General features: G+C 34.6%; 1 protein-coding gene across 5 annotated transcripts in view; it reads right to left on the bottom strand.

The window, feature by feature from the left end:
- The window catches only part of U2SURP (U2 snRNP associated SURP domain containing), a 45,906-nt gene that overhangs the window by 1,832 nt on the left and 19,900 nt on the right, over positions 1 to 24,174 (bottom strand). For 3 of the 5 annotated variants that reach the window (XM_046660905.1, XM_046660916.1, XM_046660927.1), the window contains exons 14-27: positions 21,508 to 21,612; positions 20,351 to 20,417; positions 20,106 to 20,269; positions 18,375 to 18,537; positions 17,886 to 17,965; positions 16,888 to 16,975; positions 15,747 to 15,869; positions 14,572 to 14,728; positions 13,822 to 13,917; positions 13,083 to 13,149; positions 8,913 to 9,096; positions 4,524 to 4,634; positions 2,008 to 2,126; positions 637 to 813 (exon numbers count right to left, since the gene is read on the bottom strand). In XM_046660905.1, the coding sequence (XP_046516861.1) occupies positions 637 to 813; positions 2,008 to 2,126; positions 4,524 to 4,634; positions 8,913 to 9,096; positions 13,083 to 13,149; positions 13,822 to 13,917; positions 14,572 to 14,728; positions 15,747 to 15,869; positions 16,888 to 16,975; positions 17,886 to 17,965; positions 18,375 to 18,537; positions 20,106 to 20,269; positions 20,351 to 20,417; positions 21,508 to 21,612 (1,701 nt within the window). The remainder of the gene's footprint in view (positions 1 to 636; positions 814 to 2,007; positions 2,127 to 4,523; positions 4,635 to 8,912; positions 9,097 to 13,082; positions 13,150 to 13,821; positions 13,918 to 14,571; positions 14,729 to 15,746; positions 15,870 to 16,887; positions 16,976 to 17,885; positions 17,966 to 18,374; positions 18,538 to 20,105; positions 20,270 to 20,350; positions 20,418 to 21,507; positions 21,613 to 24,174) is intronic. The other 2 variants (XM_046660936.1, XM_046660946.1) reach the window with 1 other exon arrangement.

The following is a 24,174-nucleotide window of genomic DNA, read 5'->3' as shown; positions in this document are numbered from 1 at the left end:
TTATGCTGCGCCTGACTGTATACGCAAGCGCTATTTTAAAAAGGAGAAAATTATGTCATAAAGATTTTACTAAAAATGAGTACAATAATAAAGTTTTAGGATATAAAGCAGTTTTAGCTCTCAGGAAAATTCCTCTGTATAACACCAGATAAATAAAACATTTCTGAACCACTTTTCTGGAACTACAAGGGGAAAAGGGTATAACACACTAAATTACACACTGAAGAAATGGTATTTATGCTGTTTATTTCCACAAGTCTCTACCCAAGAACTTGCTTATAATAAGACTGTTTGGGGTAGGGTGGGATGTATTTTTCTTTTAGCCTTGACAAAATCAAAGAATAGTCTACAGAAACTAAAGAACAGAATGAAAAGTAAAGCAGCTACCCCTATTCCACAGGAAATACTGGATACAATGTTTAAAACTCCTGGCTGGTCTTTACCTGTTGGAAGCATTTTTTGGTCATGAGGAGAGTGGGATGGGAAGGTGGGAAGGAATAATCTAAAATCAAAGTATATCTCTCTGGTTTTCTAAGATCCTTTAAAAAATGGCTGCCAACCAAATTATTTTCAAAAGTTGGTAGAATGACAAGGAAACTGGCATTGGAAATATTACAAGAAAGGACTTGCATTTACCTTTTGGCCTTTTTGCTAACATCTCTAGGAGAATCTTTGTGAGATGACCTGGATCGTGAGCTCTCTTTATGAGATCTTTCTGAACGCTCTGATCGCTCCGATTTTGGTGATGGGGATTTCACTCGTCTACCACTGCTACTGCGAGATGGGCTGGGGGATGTGCTGTGCCGCCTTTTCCTATGGAACAAAGCCCCCAACATTCCATAAGTGAGCAAGGGTCAGGCATTAATCTTCCTTCTACTAAATTAGCTACTAATTCCTGCCAGTTTACACTAACTTTATTTTCACTGACCTTATTAACGTTATTTTCCAACAACATTCAAAGCCCTTTTTACTAAGAATAAATGAGTCTTAAAGATAGGTTGATTGAGACAAAAACTGAATTCAACTAAATTGGATTTTGTTCTGCTTGTAAGAGATTATTGGGACAATGGACAAAATTTCATTAAGGTCTCTGATAACAGTGTTTTTTTAATGTTAATTTCCTGATCATAAAATTTTTATTATGGTTATATAAGAAAATGGGGCATCACGAAGGCAAGGTACTCTTAAATGGTTGAGGGGGGAAGGGGGAAAAAGGAGAATAAGAAAATATAGCACAAATAGAAATATTTTAACATCTGGGACGTGGGTGAAGGATATCTGGGAATTCTTTATACTATTCTTGCAACTTTTCTAGAAATTGAAATTATAACAAAACAATAATAAAAGACAAAAAAGTGATAGATTTATTATTTAACCAATTAATATAACTATATTTGTAACTATCTGTCAAGTGACTAAGCCAGAATTTTTTTATTTGCATTCACTTGGTTTTTATTAGGAAAACCTCAGTTCCATTAACTGAAGCAATTTTCTCTACTAAATCAGCGATTGAGGAACTGTGAAAATAAGAAATAAAGACTAAAAGAGAAATGATTTTGATTAGAGTGAAGACAAAGTGAGGATCAAGTCCCTATGGCCTAGGTACAAAATGTCCTTTTGAGACAGGACTGGGAGACTCAAGTTTACAGGTAGCAGCCTCAGCACAGAAGAAATGTTTAAATTAGAGGCAACAAGGAAGATCTAGCTAGCTGTTTAGTTAGTTAAGCCTTAGGTTTGATATCTAATACGGTAACTGAATTCTTGCACTGAAATAAGGTGAAGGTACTATATGAACCATGTAAAGGGATGATGCCCAGTTAATAAGCCAAGTGCCAACTAAATGCCCCATTTCTCAGCTAATTCTGCCTCCTGCAGGCAGGAGTCAAACATATTTATCATGAAAAAATACTTTTTCAGTTTGTTGGCATTAGTGATGAAAATATTACAAAATGAAACATCATTCCAAATCTTGAAACCAGTTTAGGAATTAAATGAGAAATGTTCTACCTTTCTTTCCTTGTTGGAGTACACTCATCTTTCTCCTTCTTGTCTTTGGACCGAGATTCCAATTTTTCTTTATCCTTCTTATCTCTTTCTCGTTCTCTTTCTAATTCTTTCTCTTTCTCCTGTTTTATTTTTTTAAAGAAAGAATACTTAGTCATTAAAAAATAGCAACCTGGGTTAATCTCATTTATGTAACTGTATTTTCTCTTTTGGTTAACCATTTTTTAAATCACTACTAACGGCATAACACGACTTTTTAAAAAATACCCACTTTTCCATAAAAACTAGTCATTCCTTCTACTGCATTTAATAATAGTAGTGATACCAGTGACAGCAGCTAAACATTTACTGAGTGCTTACCATAGGCCAAGCAATTACTAAACATTTACTGAGTGCTTACCATAGGCCAAGCAATTACTAAACAACTTTCATACACTATTTCATGTAATCCTTCAAAGACCCGTAAGAACAGTACTATTATCTTCATTCTAGAGATGAAAAATGAGATTCAGAAAGGTTAAGTACCACGCCCATGGTCACACAGGATGATGAAGTCAGGATTTGAGCCCAAGCTCTAGAGCCAGGGCTCTTAACTACTACCTACTGAGTACTGTCCCTCCACTAAAAAAAACTATGAAAAACTGACAATATATTGACCTTTCCATCTCAGACTACAAGAAAACAGTCAGCTGCGATTCTAATTGTACAGCAAGCTGATTTAATCGAGAGAACTCTTACCAAAGCAATAGGATGAAAAGGGGAAATAACTATTCACGATAACTGTCCATCAGAAAATCTCATTAGTGAGAAACAAGTACCACTGTATTGGACATTTTAAATCCTACTTTATAAAAGTACAAACTGATGACATGACTACACAATTATATAAACCAGAAAAATAATTTATTTGTTTATCCCCAGCTACTGACAATCACCACTTCCCACTTGAAATTATGATTTCTGTTGATAATACAATTAAAGGAGTGGCTACAAACAATGAACCCACAAAGCCAATTTAGCTCTCCGCTAACAGGAATTTAATTTCTCTATGATTTGGATGCATCAAGAAAGCTATCTGAGAGCTGATAAAAAGCCTATACAGGATGTTGGCAAATGTTTTCTGTAAAGAGCCAGATAGTAAATATTTTTCTGCTTTGTGGGCCACATACAGTCTCTGTCACAAGTATTCAACTCTGCCCCTGTAGTCCAAAAGCCGCCACAGATAATTGAAAGGGCATGGCTGTGTTGCAATAAGTTTATTTAAAAAAATGAGCTGATGGCCAGTCAGCTGACTCCTGGTATGTACCTTCAAACACATCCTTCTCTCCAATTACAATCACGGAATGCAAGGAGACTAAAATGGTAATACATGTATTACTACCATCAGGACCAGTGAGCATCTCAAGGTATAGTCTTTCATGCATATCAAACACCTGCCACCATCTCCAAAGGCACTCACGGGGTACAGATACATGGCATCTTTTCAAAAATCTCATTTATCTTTTTTCCTAATACAACATATAGTGTACAAATTTAAAAAGTGATGCTGAGGAGACTGACTCCCTCTGGTGATCTGTAGGATGTATTTTCCTGATTCATAATTTTATAGGAATCAAATTACAGTTAAAATACTTAAAATATTTTAAACATTTTAATTCAATAATAAGAGTAATAGTAGCTATTATCTAACTCAAAATACTGCTAAATTGGGACAATCAACCCAGTCTCACAGAGAACAGGCAGGCTTCAGTGACTTGGCTAGAAGTGCTCAGCAGAGTGGCACCAGGAGACCACAGATCAGTGCAGCACAAAGCTGCTTTACCATACTGCTGCTCACACCACCACTTGTACACTATTAATAGCTTCGTAGTGACTGTCAGCTCCTTTCTAGCTTTGTCCTATTTCTCTTTCTATGTAATCTATTTTGTAATGACAGTCAAGACATAGGTAAAAATTAATAGCAGTCCCAATAAAATTCCTAAGTTCTTTCAACAATTACAATATGGGCCTCCTTGTTCTAAAATTCTCTGTATATCCATACTTTTTTATGTACAAGAATATGAGGTCCCTCAAAAGCTTAGAATTCACTGACAAGGTATTCTACCACTTGCTGTCCCTCCTTGGAAACAATGGAAAGAACCCTAAACGAACTTCCCAATCTCTAACTCCATCTTTGTCTCTGTGCCACTTCAGGGGCTGTCAGTATCTCACTGTCACAAATATGACTCTTTCTGGAGGGTCTTCCAGTTTTGAAAGCATGTTTTCAGCAGGGTTTTCTAGTCCACTTGTAGTATCCAGAATAAAATACTGTGCTGATGCCCTAAGACCTTTCTCCAAGTTGAAATAATTGTAGAACATCAAATTTCAAATGTCCCTGTCTACCAGTATTCAGCATTTACACACCAAAGAATGTAATTTGAAATATACTTTTCCTTAAGTATACCAATATACCAATTTTCTAGGTAGTCAAACAAGTAACTTTGGAAAGTGCACATTATTTGTGTATATGTTTTCCTTACTCGTTGAAGAAGTTTATCTCTGTAGTGTTCTACTTGCTCTTGAAAACTCTGGCCTGGTTTTTTAGGTCTTTTTCCAGATTCCAATTCATCCTGAAACTTCATAACTTTGAGCTGTGAAATAAAACATGTTTAAAATAAATCTTTTCATCACTATAGCTTCTAAAGGCCTCCTTTGCCCCCTTTTTAAAAAATTCTTTTCTTTAAAACAAGTGTGTAAAAAGGAAAAACATCAAAACAGCAAAGTAGTAACTGATTATGACTCAGTCGAAATATAATGTCAACATAAAACCCCCTTATCTGAAGGCCACTTGTGAGACATGCCCAACTATGCAAAATTCAAGTGATTAGCTGTGGGTCCACAGCCTGCATAGCCATATGAGATGACTGTGATTCATATGCCCTTAAGAATCTACTTATTATCTCCACACAATGATAATGAATTTGGTATCTGGTTCCCCAAATTAGAAAGGCAATGTTGCTACAGGCAAGCATACTTCCAGCAAGATATGACAGCCAGCAGAACATACAAAGATAAGCAACTATTTAAAAAGAACAGCAGCATGCTGGTTACAGCTCGTGTAGGACAAAACACAGAGCTGCATAGTTTGAAGGTTTCACTCCTTTTACAGTATAGTGCAATCACTAGTCATCAAGACATCAAAAAAGGTTAAATCACATTTGGAATGTATTTTTTAAGACAGTAAGAGTATATACTGATTAAAAAAAGATCAGAAAAACTTCAAATTCCATTTCTTGTAATGCATCCATACACAAACACAAAACTATCTGTACAGAAATATTCACTATAGCATTGTTTGTGAAAGAATGACCACCTATAGTTTACCAAGAGATTACTGGCTGATTATATACACCTCCTTATTGAACTAAGGAAGGACAAATAAGGTGAAAAGCAGGAGGACTTAGACGATGCTAGAGGCAGAGGTGGACAGCACATGGATCCTGGATGGTACCACCTGGTTACGGTCCCAAACCTGTACAATCTTGTTTCACTAGAAGAGGGGGGTGGGGGAGACATTCTTGTCTAATGGAATTATTGTAGATGCAAGCATCGTAAACTATTTTATTCAGCAGTGATATGTCCTTAAAATGGACTAAATGCTGTTAGAATATTTTATTTATATTTTAAAAATAAGATCTCAATTGTTTTAGGCTTTCCCCCCCTCCCTACAAATGAGGGTTTCCAATAGAATGGAAACAAGCTACAAAACCTTTTTTTCCTTTCAAAGAGGTATTTTCACTATTTCTGACTTCATGAGCATTTCTATTAAGTTCTCTGATTTTTGCCCTTTTTCTACCTAATTCCACTTCTATAACCAGGGTCATTTATAATCAGAGCTTTGAGGTTCTCTTCTTTCAAAATCCTTACAAGGTCTTGGCTTTTTTTTTCTCGTTTTAAGGATGATAACATTTTAAAAGACGGTAAGATGTAAAGGTAAGGGGGAGATACTTAAATGTCGGAGTTCAACACTGTGTGAAGCCTCTCATGACTAAAACGGCTCTGTTCTATAGAATGTATTTGTGGTAAATCAGTTTAAGTAAAGTGTCCAAGAGCCAAACAACAGACCTGAATGCTACTTTGGGGAAAGGCATTCCTAGAGAACCTTTTTAAAAATCATTATAAAATCCCAAGTTACAGTTCCTGCTGATGTGGCCTAACTTAGGTGTAAGCACAAGTCCAGGGCACCCAAAAAACAGGTAACAAAGGGTCCCAACTCAAAAGAGAACAGCCTGTGCAATGGCTTCTTAGCCATCTATGCCTCTGTTCCCCTAGGACAGTGGCAAGTATCACCTTCCCACTCAACTATTCACTTTTTCCTCGGGGATCAGGACAGAAAAGGGATCTTTCTTCTCCAACAACATAGAAGACCCGCCACCTGGCTCCCCATCTAGTGTTCCCCTCTTCCAATCCTTGTTAGGAGAAATAAGGATAACAGCAGAATTGGAAAAGACAGCTCCAGCCTGGGCACTGCTCTAAGTGGTATCCGAAAGATTAAGAACTTGCTTCCAGGCAATGCTACAACATCATACGGCTGCATGTTTTCGAAGTGCTTTGTAGAGAATGTCAATATTTTATAACACAAATCTTTTGGTGTCTATTAATCCCATGCTAAAAAATGTTCACCTAAAGATATCTTTATTAGGACACATTTGGGGAACGAGAAGAGCTTTTAAAAAGAAAAACTACAGTATACAGATGCATCATACATATATACTATAACATAGAATAAAATTAATTAGAACTTTATTCTTTATTTAAGGATTCTCCAATAAAAGAGTACTCACTGGATTCCATATTCAGAAAGTGACATTCAATTTAGGGGCAGAGAAAAAAGAACACAGCAACAATGCTCATGAGCTGAGTTCTAGTCCAAATTTGCCACCAGTTGTGGACCTTTATGCCACATGACTAAATCTCAGAGTAAATAAGGGAGAAGAATTAGGTAATTCTAAAATGAAGCCAAGATCTATGTTTTAAAATTAGGATTTGGTTCACAGTCCAAAGCTCAAAAGGGCAAGTAAATTCTAAGAGGTAGGCACTATGAGAGCAGGAGAAACAAGCGCTGAGTGTCTGACAACGAAGGGAGAAGAGACATTATCAAAGAGCACACAAAGTACAGAAATGCGTGTACACACGTATATCACATATACAGTGTGGAAATAGTAAGATTCATAAAAACCATTCCAATTAATAAAAAGCTAAATTACATGGTTTTCTTCTAAGTCAATAAGGAGACAGAACATTTAACAATGATCAGTCTGTTTTGACATTTATAAGGGGATAACTCCAATTATCAAGAAAACATATTTTTATTGAACTCAGTCTTTGTTTCTACTCCAACAGTTCCATCAGGTCAGTAAGGCAGAGTTGAGTATGGTTGGGAGGAGCTCTGAGAGTTAAGAAGGGACATGTGCAGCTTGAAAAACGTCCACAGCTGAGGGCATTCACTGATACACAATATCTTATTCCCCTAAAAATCTTATAAAGAATGTATATGCATACATCCCAGGAAAAATGAATCAACTTATTAACTCTAAAAATCTCTCCTCTCCACTTATAACTGACACCATACTGATTCTGTGTAAGGTTAAAACAAAATACTTTCTCCGTTAAATTTCTGGCTAGGTGATACTGGAGAAAGAGGTGGGCAAGAACTTATCATCAGCCTAACAGTGTGTGGGTGGAGAAGCAGAAACAGGGTAACTAATGTGGTAGAGATTACGAGTTAGTAAAAGGAATAGCACTGACACACAAGAGGCATTCAAAATACTGTTAAACGAAAGGACAGAGTATTAAAATTCACTCTCACATATACTTCTGAGGCTCTGGACTGACTGCAACACTGCAGCTAACATTTACTGGGAATGTTTCATCACCGTGGAGGTGAAATGAAGGTGGATGAAATAGGAGGAACGCTCCTATTGCAAAACCCTTCCCTCTCTGACATGTCTGAATACCTTTGGTAATAAAAAAAGAGGCATTGAAAAAGGACAGGGGCTAGAGGAAGGGAAAAATCTGCTTGAGATAGTTTGGACTCTTTCAAGTTTTTCTCCTTCTTATTGTTAAGTCCCACTTAATGTCTACTCTCTCCCCATCACTAAGGGGTGCAGACACATAAAATGAGCCTACTGTAATAAAATGTACATATAACTTGAACATGCCAGAAAATCTCACTTTTCCTTGTTACACACCACATACACTCAAAATGTAATGATTTTCCTTTCCCTTTTTTTTTCAGGAAGATTAGCCCTGAGCTAACATCTCTGCCTATCTTCCTCTATTTTATATGGGAGACACCTGTTACAGCATGGCTTGATAAGCAAGTGTGTAGGTCCGCACCTGGGATCTGAACCTGCAAACCCTTGGCCACCAAAACAGAGCATGCAAACTTAACTGCTACACTACCAGGCCAGCCCCAAAATGTAATGATTTTCATAATGCAGATACAGTCTATTCATTAGAATCAGTATCTTCAGAGGATCTCCTATGTGCCAGACACTGGAGATATGATGATGAACAGACAACAGACATGGTCCTTTCCTCTAATGGAAATCAGCCTAGTGGAGAATACAGACATTAAACAAGCAAGCAAGCAAGAAAAAAAAAACATAATACATATACCACAATACTTGTAAAATCACAACAGAGATAAATAGGGAGAAGTAAGCAAATCCAGAAGAGTACGAAAAGGATATGAGGAAAAGGATGCTTGAACTAAAAAGGCCTGAAGGAAGTCAGCTGGTTTGAAGGTTTCTAGGCAGAGAGGGAACGGTACGTACCAAGGTACAATGCCAAGAGGGTGCCTAGTTTGGTGGAAAAGGTGAAAGAAGGCCAGTGAAGTGCTGTTTAAACTTCACTGCAATACTAACCTCAATTTCACGAAGTTTAGCTCGTTTTTCCTCACTCATTTCAGAGTACTTAGAGAACTTGGACTCAGTCATTTCTTCTTTGATTGGATTAGAGTACAAATGATGTTCTTCAGATTTGGAACTTTGAGTGTCTTCTTCATCTTCACTTTCTTCTTCTTGACTTTGGAAATAAGCAGAATATACACTGTATGTCAAGGCAGCAAAAAAAAGTTACATTCTTCAGTCTGGCATTTTTATTTTTCACTGCCTTAGAGTTTAAGTAACGTTAACAAAACATAAGACGACAATTCACCACTAAAACATTTTTTATAAAATATCTGATCCAATAATATACACAATTTTATAAAATTCTTGTTTCCTTCACAAAAAAAGTTTGAGCTTCAACATAATCATACTTTTAAAAATTGTTTGTTAATCTTATCTGTATGCCTTTCATCCTGCAACTTCCCTTGCAGCAGTTAAATGAAATGAATAATCAAAGATTTCTGCATACTTCACAATTCAGAGTGATTTCATCAAGCTTAATGTTTAAAAACCCAAATGTTTACCCTTTCTTCAGCAGAGCCTATAAACTAAAAAACACATGAGTCTGAGTCACACAGAGTTACTATGAAACAATCAATGAAGCAGGAAAGACCTTATTTGGTTAGCTCATAACCCCAGGAATAAAGTAATGGATATATTTTAAATATTACCACACATTAATACTTTATGTCATAGGTGATTTTGAAAGTTGTACTGGTTCTAGGTCAGACAAGAAGAAAATGAAAAAATAAGTGACTACCATGGGCAAGCTACAGAAGAAAACTTCTTTCCAGAAGCAATCTAGTGTAGAGGCAGGCAACTATATGTAAAACTGGTCATCATTGCTAGAATAGGATTAACAGAATGTTCTTGAAGCAGAAAGAATGAAGGAGCTTAAAAAAAGACTTGTATGTTCTGGGACTGGGCTTTGTGTGTATCTATGTTAAATCTGGGCAAAACAATTCATCCATGTACAAACAAACTCAGAATGTTTATGTTTACACAAATAAAATTCCTTATAAACAATATTGATTGTGTATTAACATTACTGGCATAGCCTAGAAAATATGTCATTTTTCCCTTTAATATCTGAACATGATAAACCCTTATTTGTTGGTATTTGGGTACTAAATACATTTTACCTTAAGTAGAGGGTATCCTTTTAGCATATATTTAAAACTATCCATAATGTAGAAAGTTATAACCAAAACCTTTCCAAATAAACATTTAATTATTTTAGAGTGATAATCAGATTCACACTGAATGAGAAATATTTAAGCAAGACACACACAGTGCTGGGAATTCAAAATCAGACACAACATGGTACTAACAGAAGACCATGCTACTAGCTCTTGAATTTCTCATCCAAAGATCCTTTCCAGAACACTAATAAAATGCTTTACAAACTTTACACTCTAAGAGCCCCACAAATCATTACTACCACACTCAAGTACAACTCAATACAATACTTACGTGAGAAAGAAAAAAATCAAAACCAACCACGAAAAAACTAGATTCTTCTTCAAAATACTTTACTTAATATTTCTTGTTAATTTGTCAGAAACTTCCTAAATGCAGTTTTTAGTTAATTTTTTAAAACACAAGAATTTCAGATGCTTTTTTTTAGATGCTTCTAAATGATTAAACTATTTCTGCGTGTAGGTGTAAATACAGACATTTACTGAAAGATTACTCTGGAAAGGGTCAGTCAATAAGGATGTGACAGTCAGTTAAACTGTAGTTATCTACACAATGGAAATTACTTAACCAATTTCAGCCCTATTATTTATGATTTTTTCAAAAAGTTTTTTCTGCAATTTCAAATAGTCCTTGGTAAACATCCTTGTACACTTATCTGAATGCTTAATTCAGAGTGGATAAATACACAGATGGACATGAAATAATATCCATGACACTTCAATGAAAAACGCAGATCACAAAACAGTATGTACAGTATTATATAATTTATGTTTAAAGTAGATATGTATGTTGTTATATATAGAGAGAAAAGATCTAGATGGCTAGGCACTAAAGACTAATCATATTATTTAAGACTTTTTAAGTGAGCTGCATTATACTTTGATAATTTAAAATATACACATATTTTACAATTGCTATTTTAATTTTGCAAGGCCTGAGCAGTCTGTTCTAATTGGTTTTTTTTTTTTTTGAGGAAGATTAGCCCTGAGCTAACTGCTGCCAATCCTCCTCTTTTTGCTGAGGAAGACTGGCCCTGAGCTAACATCCATGCCCATTTTCCTCTACTTTATATGTGGGACGCCTACCACAGCATGGCTTTACCAAACAGTGACATGTCCACACCCAGGATCTGAACCGGCGAACCCTGGGCTGCCAAAGCGGAACGTACACACTTAACCACTGCGCCACCGGGCCGGCCCTCTAATTGGTTTTAGCTTTAGCTCTTAGTTACCAGTTTCAGGCTCAGATCTCATCACTGCTTCATCTTGCTCTTCTTTTAAAGAAATGTAAATTCCAGATTCTAAACCCATACAGAATTCATTACAAATGAAATGAAATTGCTATTTCTAACTTTTCTGCAAAACATTGGTAGTGTTATATATTTTTTTAATCACATTTCTGCAATAAATACAGTTACTAGTTTCAAAAAGCAGCTCCTTAGTAAAAAGGCATTTTGGATTCAGCCACCAGGGAGTAGTAGAGAGGCATAAGAAAATTTCAAGGACCAGAAAGTTGTACTGTATGTGAAAAAGTATTTTTTCCTTGCTTTGTACTTTCACGAAGTTATTTTTATGTTATCATGATTTACTTGGAGCTCCTAAGAAAAATCAAAAAAATATTTCCAGGGATCCATGCTTCACTGTATCAATGTATGATTATTCTACCATCATACTAAAAGGCATTCACATTTCAAACATTAACACAATAAAGTGAATACTTGTAGAAACAAAACCAATTCAACAATATTTGAGTTCTGAAATGGCTTTTCTACCCTTCCTTTCCTCTAAATTAAATAACTATGAGTACAAATAGTCATTTTAAAGCAGTGATTCTAGAAATGGTGAGAGATGCTACTGAGTGATGGGATTGTAGATATAAAAAAGGTTAAAAGAACCACTGTTTTTTAAAGCAAACTACCAATTTTAGTACTCAATTCCCGTACTCCTAAACAGCTTCGGATAGGTATTTCCATCAGCAAACCACATCTATATTTTGTAAATATTTTGTCATAATCATTGCTGACTTGATCTGATCACAACAACGTTTCTGGAAAGACAGCACTGTTGCCAAGTTTCCCCCATCATATCAAATTGTTTTTCATAAATGCTGATCAATCACATTTCCTTAACAATCTAAAAGCTACTAATGCCACTGACTGAATCCATACAAATGCCCAAGTTGTGCTGGGACACACGGGACCCTCCCTTTGCTCACTCTTCCATTGAAGAAGAACAGAAGAAGATTTTTTCAAAAAACAGAAGCCTCTGCTTTGTGTTCTTGAAGTCATCTCTTTTCCTGCTTAAAAAATTAACTTCCTTTACATTGATTTAAAAAGGTGTCAAGTGCTATCTAAAAACTGCCAATATAAACTTGCAGGAGAATTCAGGGGTAAGAATTCCTATAATCACAGTCAGTATTAAATGCAAAAACAATTTTGGGGTAATAACCGAAGAGCAAAATTCAAAATGATAATTTCTCTATAGGTTAAAGGAAAAGTTTTTTTCCTTTATTTACTTAGTTCTTCTGAGGTATTTAAATAACATAACAGAATGATCATAATACAATATTTTTCTTAGCAATGTAAACCCAAAAGAAAAAGAACATGACCTTCCCATTCACATTTTAAAAATCACTTTTTGTGGAGCCAAAACAATACTTGACAGCTAAGATTTGAAATAAATACATGTGACTAATTAGTAACTACAAAGTGAGAACATATAACCTAGTGCAGAGAAATAAACTCAAAAGCACAGTGAAACCAGATGCATCAAGACCAGAAATCAAAAGCTCTTTATTCAGTGGAAAAACAACGGAGAACTAAAAATGATCCTCAAGTTTTTCTGAGTGAAGTTTTCCTCTTCACTATTATTTCAAGCATATCTCTTAATGAAAAAAGGAGCATATATGCAATAAGAAACTGAGTATATTTGAAACTTAGATTCTTACTTTTGATTTTCTTCTTCTTCTGATTCTTCATGCTGGTCAAATAACTCCCATTTAGAAGTTGTTACAGCTGAACAGAAGGAAAGAAAGGATGTAATTCCATAAGGTAAATTAGCGTTTTTGCAGTAGCATAGTAGAAGCCCAACTTTAGAACTGAAAGTTTGTATTACAGAAGTTATCTATATCTATTTGAACAGCCATTCCCATGTGCTAAATCTATTTCTTTCCTCACACCGACACTACAATTTTATTCAAATTCACAAAACGACACAATGTCTCCTTATTTCTGTGCAGGATGGTAGGATTTATTTCATTAGAATCTAAAAATATTAACAATTATAGATTATAAGCCTAGGATACATGTCCAAGTAAGTATGAAAGGCAGGTCTAAACTGAATCTAACAGGTGAAGCATTATGGGAGAGTCAAAGCTTGGTTTCTCTGAAACTGACGTCTAAGTAGATTTCCAAATAGGTATAGCTTCCCTTCTACATTTTCTACTGAAATGCCTTAACCTGAAATGTCTTTAGTGATTTCTCTGATTCCTCTCAAAGCATCCAAACCAAAAGACCTAAGAAAATTATAACAGCAACCACAATGAAAACCTAGACAATAAAATATGATAACACTGGGTCTTAAGGTTGAAATATACTATAAAATATAAAGGGAAAACATACACATGCACCAATAATTAATTTTAAGTACTCAATTTTTTAAAGCTTAATACTTATAGTTTTACTCACCCTGTGCTTCCAATTCAGATTCATCTACAGCTTCCCATTTTGATGGGGCAACTTTAAATATAGGCTCATTCTTCTTTGAGTCTTCAGCCGCATCCACTATGGAGGAAAGATGAGCTATTAACCCTGACTACTAAGGATGACCTAACTTAAAAGAGTTCACGGGTATTCACTATATTACTAAAAAGTAAAATAAAATAAGGCCACACATGGACTAAAATGCTAGTGTCAAGATTAAGTATCGTGACTAATCCAATTCTCTGCATCTGAGGTCCAATTTTTAAATAGTGTATATATATATATATATATCAACTGAGAACATTCAGATTATTATTATTTCAAGCAAATGCAAAAGTGGAGGAAGTAAAAAAATCCTTATTATCTTAATTATTGTTTAAACTATAGAATATATTATTCAATATTTTAACATATAATTCAAATGTACTGAACATTGTGTACACTTCCTACTTCCAAAAATGATTTTAGGCAGTCAGGAAAACTGAACCTGTAAGTTAGGAAAACTAATAATAAAAGACACGTGATCAGAAAGAAAACCTTCTTGGCACAGTCAAATGTATAACTGGGTATTTGAATTTTGCAAAGTCAGAAATAAATAAAAGACAGAAAAAAGTTAATGACTGACACCTTAATCAGAAATTGTAACCTTTTTCCATATCAGCATGTATGTAAATTAAAGAGTTCTGGGAATCAGACTTATTAGCTAGATATAATCAGTTTGAAATTTGAACTTACAAGGCACTCCATCAAGATCATCATCAAGACTCTTTATAGGGACTCCATCGAGATCATCAATGGGAGTAGCATCAATAGGAATTCCATCCACATCTTCTAGGGGTGCACCATCAAGCTCTTCCTCAATAGGGGCACCATCAAGGTCATCTGGTACATCCTATGGAAACACACATACTATTGTAATATTGCTAAAGTCATATTGTTACAAGATTAATTTGCAATCCAGTATAAACCAACCAGCTGGATAGCCACATTCCTAGCTACAATGTGAGGACATAATAAGAACATAATTTATCATCCAGTACTGAGGATAGAATGACGAGCAGAAATGAGCTTGGTCCCTCCTGTCAGAGCTTTGTAGAATGGGGGGAAGTTGGAGGAGGGGGGACAGAACTGGGGTGGGAATATGAGCCAGGCAATCAGATAATCACGACAATATATATATAACCGCAACTATGATGACTGCTACAACAAAGAGGTATATTGTACTATTACAGTGTATAATAAGTAGGTTTCACCCAAAGAGTTCTGAGAAGGCTCAATGAAGCTATGCTTAAACTGAGATCTGAAGGATCTCAGGTAAAAAGGAGACTTCCAGAAAGAGGGAAGAACATGTATAAGGGTATATGGTAGGAGGAAACACTGTACATTTAAGAAACTGAAACGAGGACCATGTAGTTGGAGAAGGGAGGCCAATTAGGAGGATCTATAAGAGACACAGTGAAATTACGATAGCTGCATTAGGATGGTAGAAATGAAGATTAAGGTTTCAAGAATTACTGAGGAAGTAAAAAGTAACAGAATGGTGATGAACAGAACCTGCTAGCATTGTGGTACATCTTTTCATGCACATATTTAACTTATATAGCTACCTTTAGTTTAACAAAATGAAATCATGCTATATATTGCTCTATTACTTGCTTTCTTCTAGTAATATAAATCTTTTCATGTCATCAAATAAAAAACCAGTCACCAATTTTCACATAAAGACTCAAAACAGAGAATTCCTGTTATACGTAATTTCAGATCTTCCAGCAAAAAAAAGTCACTATTTAGTGATAAACAGTAAGTATTTTCCCCAAAGAAATGTTACTCACATCTGTAATCTATCACACTTCCACAGCATCCCCAGAAATACATTTTAAAATAATCAGACAAATACACTGAGTGCCTACCTCTGTTTCCTTTTCTTCAATAATATTTACAAGTCCTAAGAAAATATTCTGCAGTTTGATCAAAAATGGTTCTGGATAAATTGCCCAATCTTCCCATGCTCTGAAGCAGGTCATTACCCGTTGCTAAATAAATAGGAAAAGACGACGAATTATCATTTAGGGCAGTATGTTTCAAACTTCATCTCATGAGAATGACCACCACAATTTGCTGAATATTCCTTTAACCAGATATTGTTTTTAAAATTCAAAGAGAATAACTATCATTAAAATGCTTTTAAAAAATCAATGTCATCTAATTAAAAGGAAAAAAATTAAATACAACGAAAAAGAAACTAACTATTTGCTCCTGACCACTGAAGTTCCATGTCCCATTCTACTAGAGGTACGCTTGAGGCCACATTCTGGGAAAGACCAGCTGAGAAACTTAGGAAAGCTGGATATCAAGGTAAATCAAGTTTTGACCTGAATTCCCTAATGATTCAAAGAAGTACTTCCTGATTCTGGCTCACACTTTTCTCTGTCTCCGCTGTAAACTTTTCTATAAGCTCTGACTTATGGAGAAAATTTAAAGTCAAAAAGTTCTTAAATGGAGTTGTTTGTTTGAATCCCCTAAATGGTGGGGTCATTGGGCATCTTCTCAAACTAAGAAATTTCCTTAATAAGTCTTCTTCCCATGATAAGTATATCTAGTTATTCAATTATAAGTAAGGTACTTTGGCTTTTCTTAACATTAATCTACATCTTAAGAGGTTATAAAAAATTAGTTAAGTCAATATACTTTCTAAATACGAGTAACTAAAATGAATGTTCCTAATCCAGCCAAATTATATACACCATTACAAAACAAGTTATCTTCTGAATGTGTTTTGTGAAAAGAGAAGGCTAATATTTAAAATACTTAAATAAAACACTTAAACCTAAAACAAATATCTGACAAAATAATACTAGATAATACATTTTAAAATTCAGGACATTTTTTGATACTGAAAGTAAAATGGCACTAAATTTTAAAATGATAATTTCTGAAAAATGCAAGTTATGTCTTATACTTATCTTAGGTACTTTCCTAGCCCTCCAATGTGCTTCCTAGCCACCATCCCCCGTTTAAAACACTAGGGCAAAAATAATAAAATAAACGTACCTTAAAGTTTTCAGACTGTAAATGGCCTTGAATTGTACGATAGGTAGCATTGAGGTCTGAAAATATCTGACATAACTTTGTTTCAAAACTGAAATTCAAATAGTATATTTTTTACAATAGAATTTGTTTAAAAATCCCTATCCACTTCAGCATGCTAGCCATTGAAAACCCCTCGTGGACTTAAAAAAAAACGTATAAATCAATCAAGTAATTCTTTAAAAAATCAAGAACTAGGTGCTTAAACTCTAAAACCATAATTTAACTGCTTTAACTCCTATTATTCTGAATTATTCTCCTACAAAATCCCTAAAAGTCTTAAGAACTAGTTCCCTTGATTATCAAGGAACTCTACATCTAGGATACTTTGAGCCATCTAGTCTGACTTCTTTGTTTTATAAAATAGGAAAAGGAAAAAAGTGACTTCTCCAAGGCAAAAAAACTAATAGCAGAGCTAACATTAGGACCCAAATTCCCAAACTTCCTAAGCTTCCCTATTCATAAAATAAACACCAAAAAGAACTCTGGAGAATTGAGGAAGAGCTATATATTAATTACAGTACAGAAACATAATTTCCTATTGCCTGGGAAAACGTGAACAATGAACTACAGCAATACAATGACAATCAGAAGAGAACGTCGAGTCTATACACAGTTAATGCTCTGCCTTTGTGTTTGCCATTATTTCTATTGTTTCAGCTTATTCATTATGCAAGTAGCTAAATACGCAAGAAAAATAAAGTCATTTTTTAATTTTTCCTATTTGTTCTATTATCAATAGTTAATCAAAAAACTGATACAAAAAATTCCCCAAAAACCGGTAATTTAGCTTAAACTGGTTTAGTTCAATGAACGCAATCCAAGTTTTTACAAAACTCTACAAACTATGAAAAAATTTAAATTATTTATTATTAGGGTGTTAATGAACAAAATCCTTTTAATAAACTCCTTACCCTTAAATATTTTATTTCAGGAATATCAGCTTACATCATTATACTTACAACTTTCTATAATATGAAGCATTAGCAACTTTGGCTGAAGAGTTGTATAAAACATCAGAAACCAAATATAATCTGGCAATCTAGAATACCAAAAGACAACATAAAACAGATTAAAAACCAACAGTGAATAATATATCTGGGAAAAAATTCCATATTGAAATCTTTTGGAATTAGTGGCATAAGGCTAATGTTTAGCTATAATTTAATAAACACAGCTACTTAGAAGAGTTATAAGAAATTCAACATCACCACAACCATGACTTTGGCAGGGATAAAATTTGTAACGCATTTACATTTCAACCTGTTGATAACTTCTGTGTCAATTAACATAAGTTTTCCAGGCAGAAGGAAAATAAGACTGCAAGGGAAAGATTTCTTCAGTCAAGTTCTTCATGCAAAAAAGCAAACCAATTTCAATCCAAAAAGAAGTCAACTAATATCTCCCTTTCACTTCATCAAATGTTCCATAAAGAGAAACCATTTCCATACCTTTTTGGGAAGGGGTGTCTTTAGGATGGATAATGACTCAGTAATGCAATCCACTATTTCTTCAGCAGCTTCAGCATTATTAAGACAGAAAACCATTGCATCTCCAATATCATTTTTCCTTGGAGTTAAACCCCGCAGGATTTCTTCTAATTTGTCCCTCTGTCTGAATACAAATTTTTTTAACTTATAAATATTTATAGACATAAATTTCAAATGCCATTTTAGTTTCTGTTCATAAACTAAGTTCTTTAAAACCCACTAAGATAAAATTCTGACGACTAAATTGTATTAAGTCTGATTTGTGTTAAGTTCCCCAAATACAGTACACTTTTTTCTGAAGAACTTATATGGGGAAGAATACTTTTCCGGGAACAATTAAATGATTCCAGTGATTTCTACTTTACAAATTAAGTAAATTTAAAATTATGGGCATTTTTCTCAAGAATCTTTGAGCATGTCCCAGTCCTATTAGCCCATTACACTGAAAAAGAACTGCCGTGTTCTTTTCTTTCCCTTGAAGGCCATCTGCCTGTTACTTTAGCACTTCTGCATAGGATTAGGACAGGCTAACGCAGAGGATGACAAACTTCTGTAAAGGATCAGACAGTAAATATTTTAGGCTTTGCAGGCCACACAGTCTTTGTCACAATTACTCGACTCTGCTGCTAAAACACCAAAGCAGCCATAGACAACATGGAATGGAATGGGCATGATTGTGTTCCAAAACAACTTTATTTACAGGGCCGGCCCCGTGGCATAGTGGTTAAGTTCGGCACACTCCACTTCGGTGGCCTAGGTTCACAGGTTTGGATCACAGGCACAGACCTACACCACTCATCAGCCTTGCTGTGCCACGTGGTGATCCATATACAAAACAGAGAAAGACTGGCACAGATGTTAGGTCAGGGCAAATATTCCTCAAGCAAAAAGAGGAAGAATGGCAACATGTTCAGGGCAAATCTTCCTCAACAAAAAAAACAAACTAACAAAAAAACTTTATTTACAAAAATAGGAGACAACCAAATTTAGCCTGTGAGGAAAGTAATGATGAATATACATCTTCAGAAGCAAATATACTCTCAAATACTACAGTTCTCCATCAGCAAATGCTCTCACAAACAATGCATCAATGCAGCTAGTATTAAGAGTTATAGACTATACAGAATCCTATATGCTAAAAATTCTTTTAGCTAATTTTTTCCATGAGGTATACAGAACTTCCTCTCTGAACATTTAATAGTTAAATTTGTTTCTGCTTCCTAAACCAGGCTAACAGCACTGTACCACTGCTGACTGAGCACTAATAACAACATATGCTTGCATGGTGGCCACATACTGCGAACTGTGTGGAGAGACTTGGCAACCATCTGACCTCCCTAAGCCATACAATCATCTGTCCTCTCTTTATGTTGCATTCAGAAAGGCAAGAATTCTAAGGGTCTCGGGGTAATTTCTGTAAGAATCTGAAGCATTCCACTGCTAGAGAATCACTGCTTAAGAGGTCATGACTAATTTTTATCAGTAGCAAGAGGTCAAGGTCACACACTTATAAGGACACACACTTATACTTGACAAGATGTTTAAAATTACAAAGCATATGATGAGAGATGTTACTATTTTAAACATTCACAAGTGAAAAAAACTATCTTATTTTAGGGTCAACATCTTAGTAAAGACCATTAATTAAAGCAACTTTTCTGAATATATTAACGGTAAGGAAAAAAATCTTACTCTTCCTTAAGTGCTCCCTTTTTACTAGGCTCCTCTACAAAAGCTTCTGTTTCTTGCTCTTCTGACATCCCATGCAAGTATGGATTTAATGGTGGTGGCCTCCAAAATGATCCATTTTTGAACATACGAAAATCTTCCGTCCTCCATTTAGTTGGAGAATCTCCCTAATAAACATGTCCAGAATGTTATTAGAAAGGTTTAATACCTCAAGAGCCAAAATTAACAAAGTAATTGATTATACTTGCCTGTAGAATAGAATAAAGCTTCCACCTATAGTAAACATGGGCTGGTGTCTGGTTTTCAAATAAGAACCTAAAACAAAACAAATTTAAAAAATTAAACATCCATTCTTTAATGAAGAACTCTCTTCAAGTAAATATACACAAATGACAAATATTATTTGCCTATTTAGTGCTAAACGAAACTAAAGCAAAGATCTCTGAAGAGAAATCCTCATCCACTGCCATCTGCCATCTACCCCCTTTCTCACCTTAACCACAGACTGGCTTTATGACTGACATTAAAATAAAGGTGTGTATGCATCTTGCTGAGTCTTACTATCAATTTTACTGAATACTTATGTATCAGATACTGTGTCTGGCAATGGAGAGATTTTTCCCAAAATATAATTTCAAAAGCAGTGGTTTTTGAACAACTTAAGAGCGTCAAATGAATGTCTCAGATACCATAGCTATTCAGAAGATAAACAATTTCCTATACACTTCATTTGTTCTATTATATCTCACTTATGAAAGACTCTCTCATTGAAAAGCATAATGGAAAGCATTTTCCTCCTAGAAAATGTTAAAAACAATGTTATTTAATTAACTAAATCAAAATCAGATGGAAAACTGACCCAAGCAAATTTTCATCCAATTACTAAAACTGCTTTGTCATCCCACTGCAAAAATAACCCCATACTTTTAGAACTTTATTCTTAGAAATATTTTTCATTCCAAAAAAACAAAAGTATTTTTAAATTGCACACCTGAGGATAAACGAAATGTGGTATATACTTGCAATGGAATATTATTCAGCCTTAAAAGGTAAGGAAATTCTGACACACCCTACAACATGGATGAACCTTGAAGACTTACGCTAAGTGAAATAAGCCAGACACAAAAGTACAAATACTGTATGACGCCACTTATCTGAGGTACTTAGAGTAATCAAATTCAGAGACAGAAAGTGGAATGGTGGTTGTCAGAGGCTGAGGGATCAAGGGAATAGGGAGTTATTATTTAGGGGGTACAGAGTTTCAGTTACGTTCAGAGAAAAGTTCTGGAGACAAGACAGTGGTGATGGCTACACAACAATGTGAATGTACTTAATGCCAATGAACTGTACTCGTAAAAATGGCAAATTTTATATGTATATTTTATCATCATAAAAAAATGCACACCTGAACATAGGATTGTTGATTTCTCTGTTCATAATCATAGCTTCAAACATTGGCCCTTCACGTACAACAAACTCTATCATTCGATGTATCAGGGCGAGCAAATTCCTACAACAACAACACAGTTAAAGAAAATGGACTCAGACCTACCACTATATACAACTACACTTGACCTAAGTTACTATAATTGCGCAGAAAAAGATGATTCTGCTAACACAGAATTTTATACCAAAAAAGTAACCTGGAGCATATGTTAATGCCTTGTGCATTAAGAGGGAAGGGGGCAACAGGGATAAGGGAGTGGGAGGGGAAGGAAAGGTGCAGGGAGGGTGGGAAACCACAACACAGCTTCATAGTAATAAAGACTTAATTTTCTAAATGCCACTTAATTTTATTTTCCAAATGCAAAACATTAAGTTATGAATCAACTAATGAGAAAGCTGCAAATATATAAAATCAGTAACTTAGAGCTTACATGTTATCATAGCCATCTAAAAACTTACACACTATCTCAGTTTTAAAGAAAATATTCCTAAATCAAGCACTTTTGTGGTGGTATTGAAGTGTTATATACATGACTATAATTTGTAGAAATGTGAAACTATTTGACAAGTTTAAGGCCTGATTTAATAAAAAACCCATCCAACTCCTGTGCTTTTCTGGTACACATATAGCAGATGGAGTTTTTATTGAATTTGACCTTTGATGAGGCAACATCCCTTTGGACCACACTTCAAACTAGCTCACACAATTCATGATATATACAATTCTGCCTGTACTATGAATCAAAGAAGCAATTATATTGCCAAAGCCTTAAATAAATGGAGTCCTCTTTCCAAAATATTCCAAAATACGGAACAGAGTGAGATGCCCTTTCCATTTGTCATAACCATTACTTTCTAATATTAATGCCGAAAATAAACATACATAACTTCTTAATACGCGATTTTATTGGTTGGGCTCATAGAAAGCCTTTAGTTTTAAAATCTGAAGCTGGGTCCCAAAATCATGTGATACTTTATCAGACTCCAAATACAACTTTAGACAGTGATTTACACTGTCAGGCAAAAATGACTCAGCTTACTATAAGCTGCTTGTGATCTCTCATTTCACCAGTCCCCAACATATAGAGTTGATAAATAACAAGTGGGAAAAGCAAAAGGATATTGGCTCTTGGTACAGGCACACACTAAATTACACCTTTAGCATTCCCAGCTCAAATTAAGTTCATAATAACTGCTGGAATATAAATAAATATACAGTTATAGAATAAGACAGATTTTTGGGGGCTCTATTATGCCCTGCTTCAGAGTACATGAACAATAAAATAATTTATCTCATGGTGATTAAAATTATTTTTTCACAGTTTGCAAACAAACCTACTTAAGTGGACACTAAAATCTCTAGTAAAAAAAATTATATGAAGATTTAAATCTTTAACAAAGGGGAAACTATATATTTAAAACTATTAATTCAACCTCAAACTGTTAAAACAAAAAACCAAAAGCATCACTTCATTTTAAATCTAAAAATTATTTTTGTTTCACAGAAGTATTAATTACTCTGCAAATATGCAGTTCTTGATATCCAAATGAGAATGTATTCTCAGCATCCATATAATTAACGACATTATTTTGATGAAGGGAGATAATGCAAAGTTATGATTCAGTTCCAAAACTCCCACTGTTACGTGTCAAATTAAAGTGAAGGGAAATTTTATGTATCATAATATATAAAATCAATTATAGGTGGACAAACGCTATATATTCAGAAACTTGTATGAATTAAGTCAAAAGCAAGTTGACTTGAGTATTAAAGATAGATGAAAAATCATTTAGCAAGTTTAAAACAAAGGATTCATTGAAATGGTGAGTCAAGACTTTTCAGCAAAATGTATACTCAAAATTTTGTTTAGAAATAAGCCGAGCTACATGTAAAGCTACTACCAGATAAATGTTTTGTGAATGCTACGAAAATACTTTTCTGTGAGCGCTTCATCAGTGGGGAAAAAACCCACTATAGTTTTAAACAGGCTTGTAACTGATAAAATCTATTTTAGAAAATGTAAAGTTTAAGGAAGTTTTAAAATGCTTCATATGATTATTTAAAATCAAAATCTGACAATTAGCTGTTGCTAACTTGAATTCAAGATTATTAAAGAATTGTAATCAAACTCTTTCCTTAAGGATTGTGTGTTTAATTTCTTATTTAAAAAAGGGTGACTTTTCTATCAGAATGAAACAGTGTAGTACAAAAATATGATATATTTTAAAGTGCATTATTTTATTTTAAAATGGTAATTATCTTATTCTGAGCAACAACAACAAAAAAAAACCAAAAAATTGTCTCTCAGTTATAATAAAACCACATTTATTGGAGTCGATCGTACCAATGTCTGGTCAAAAACTGTATACTTTCCCAATCCATCCCATGATGTTTTCCTGGTCCCCCGCTGCCGCAGACAGTTCAGCTGGTGTTGCTCACCAAGGCCAATGTCAAAGAGAATTTGGTATTCTTTTGTGTTCATTTATTATTCAACCAGTGTTGTGTTCCTGTGTTTGGGAAAAGGCTTAGCTTGACTGAGCAAGAGCATACCTAGAGCATGAATTCTTCTGCTTTAACATTATGTTGAAAAAGAAAAAAAGGAAGAAAAGAAAATAAAAGAATTCC

This window comes from Equus quagga, chromosome 1 (assembly GCF_021613505.1).
Source record: "Equus quagga isolate Etosha38 chromosome 1, UCLA_HA_Equagga_1.0, whole genome shotgun sequence".
NCBI classification, from domain to species: domain Eukaryota; kingdom Metazoa; phylum Chordata; class Mammalia; order Perissodactyla; family Equidae; genus Equus; species Equus quagga.
This window is presented reverse-complemented; position numbering and strand designations above follow the sequence as displayed.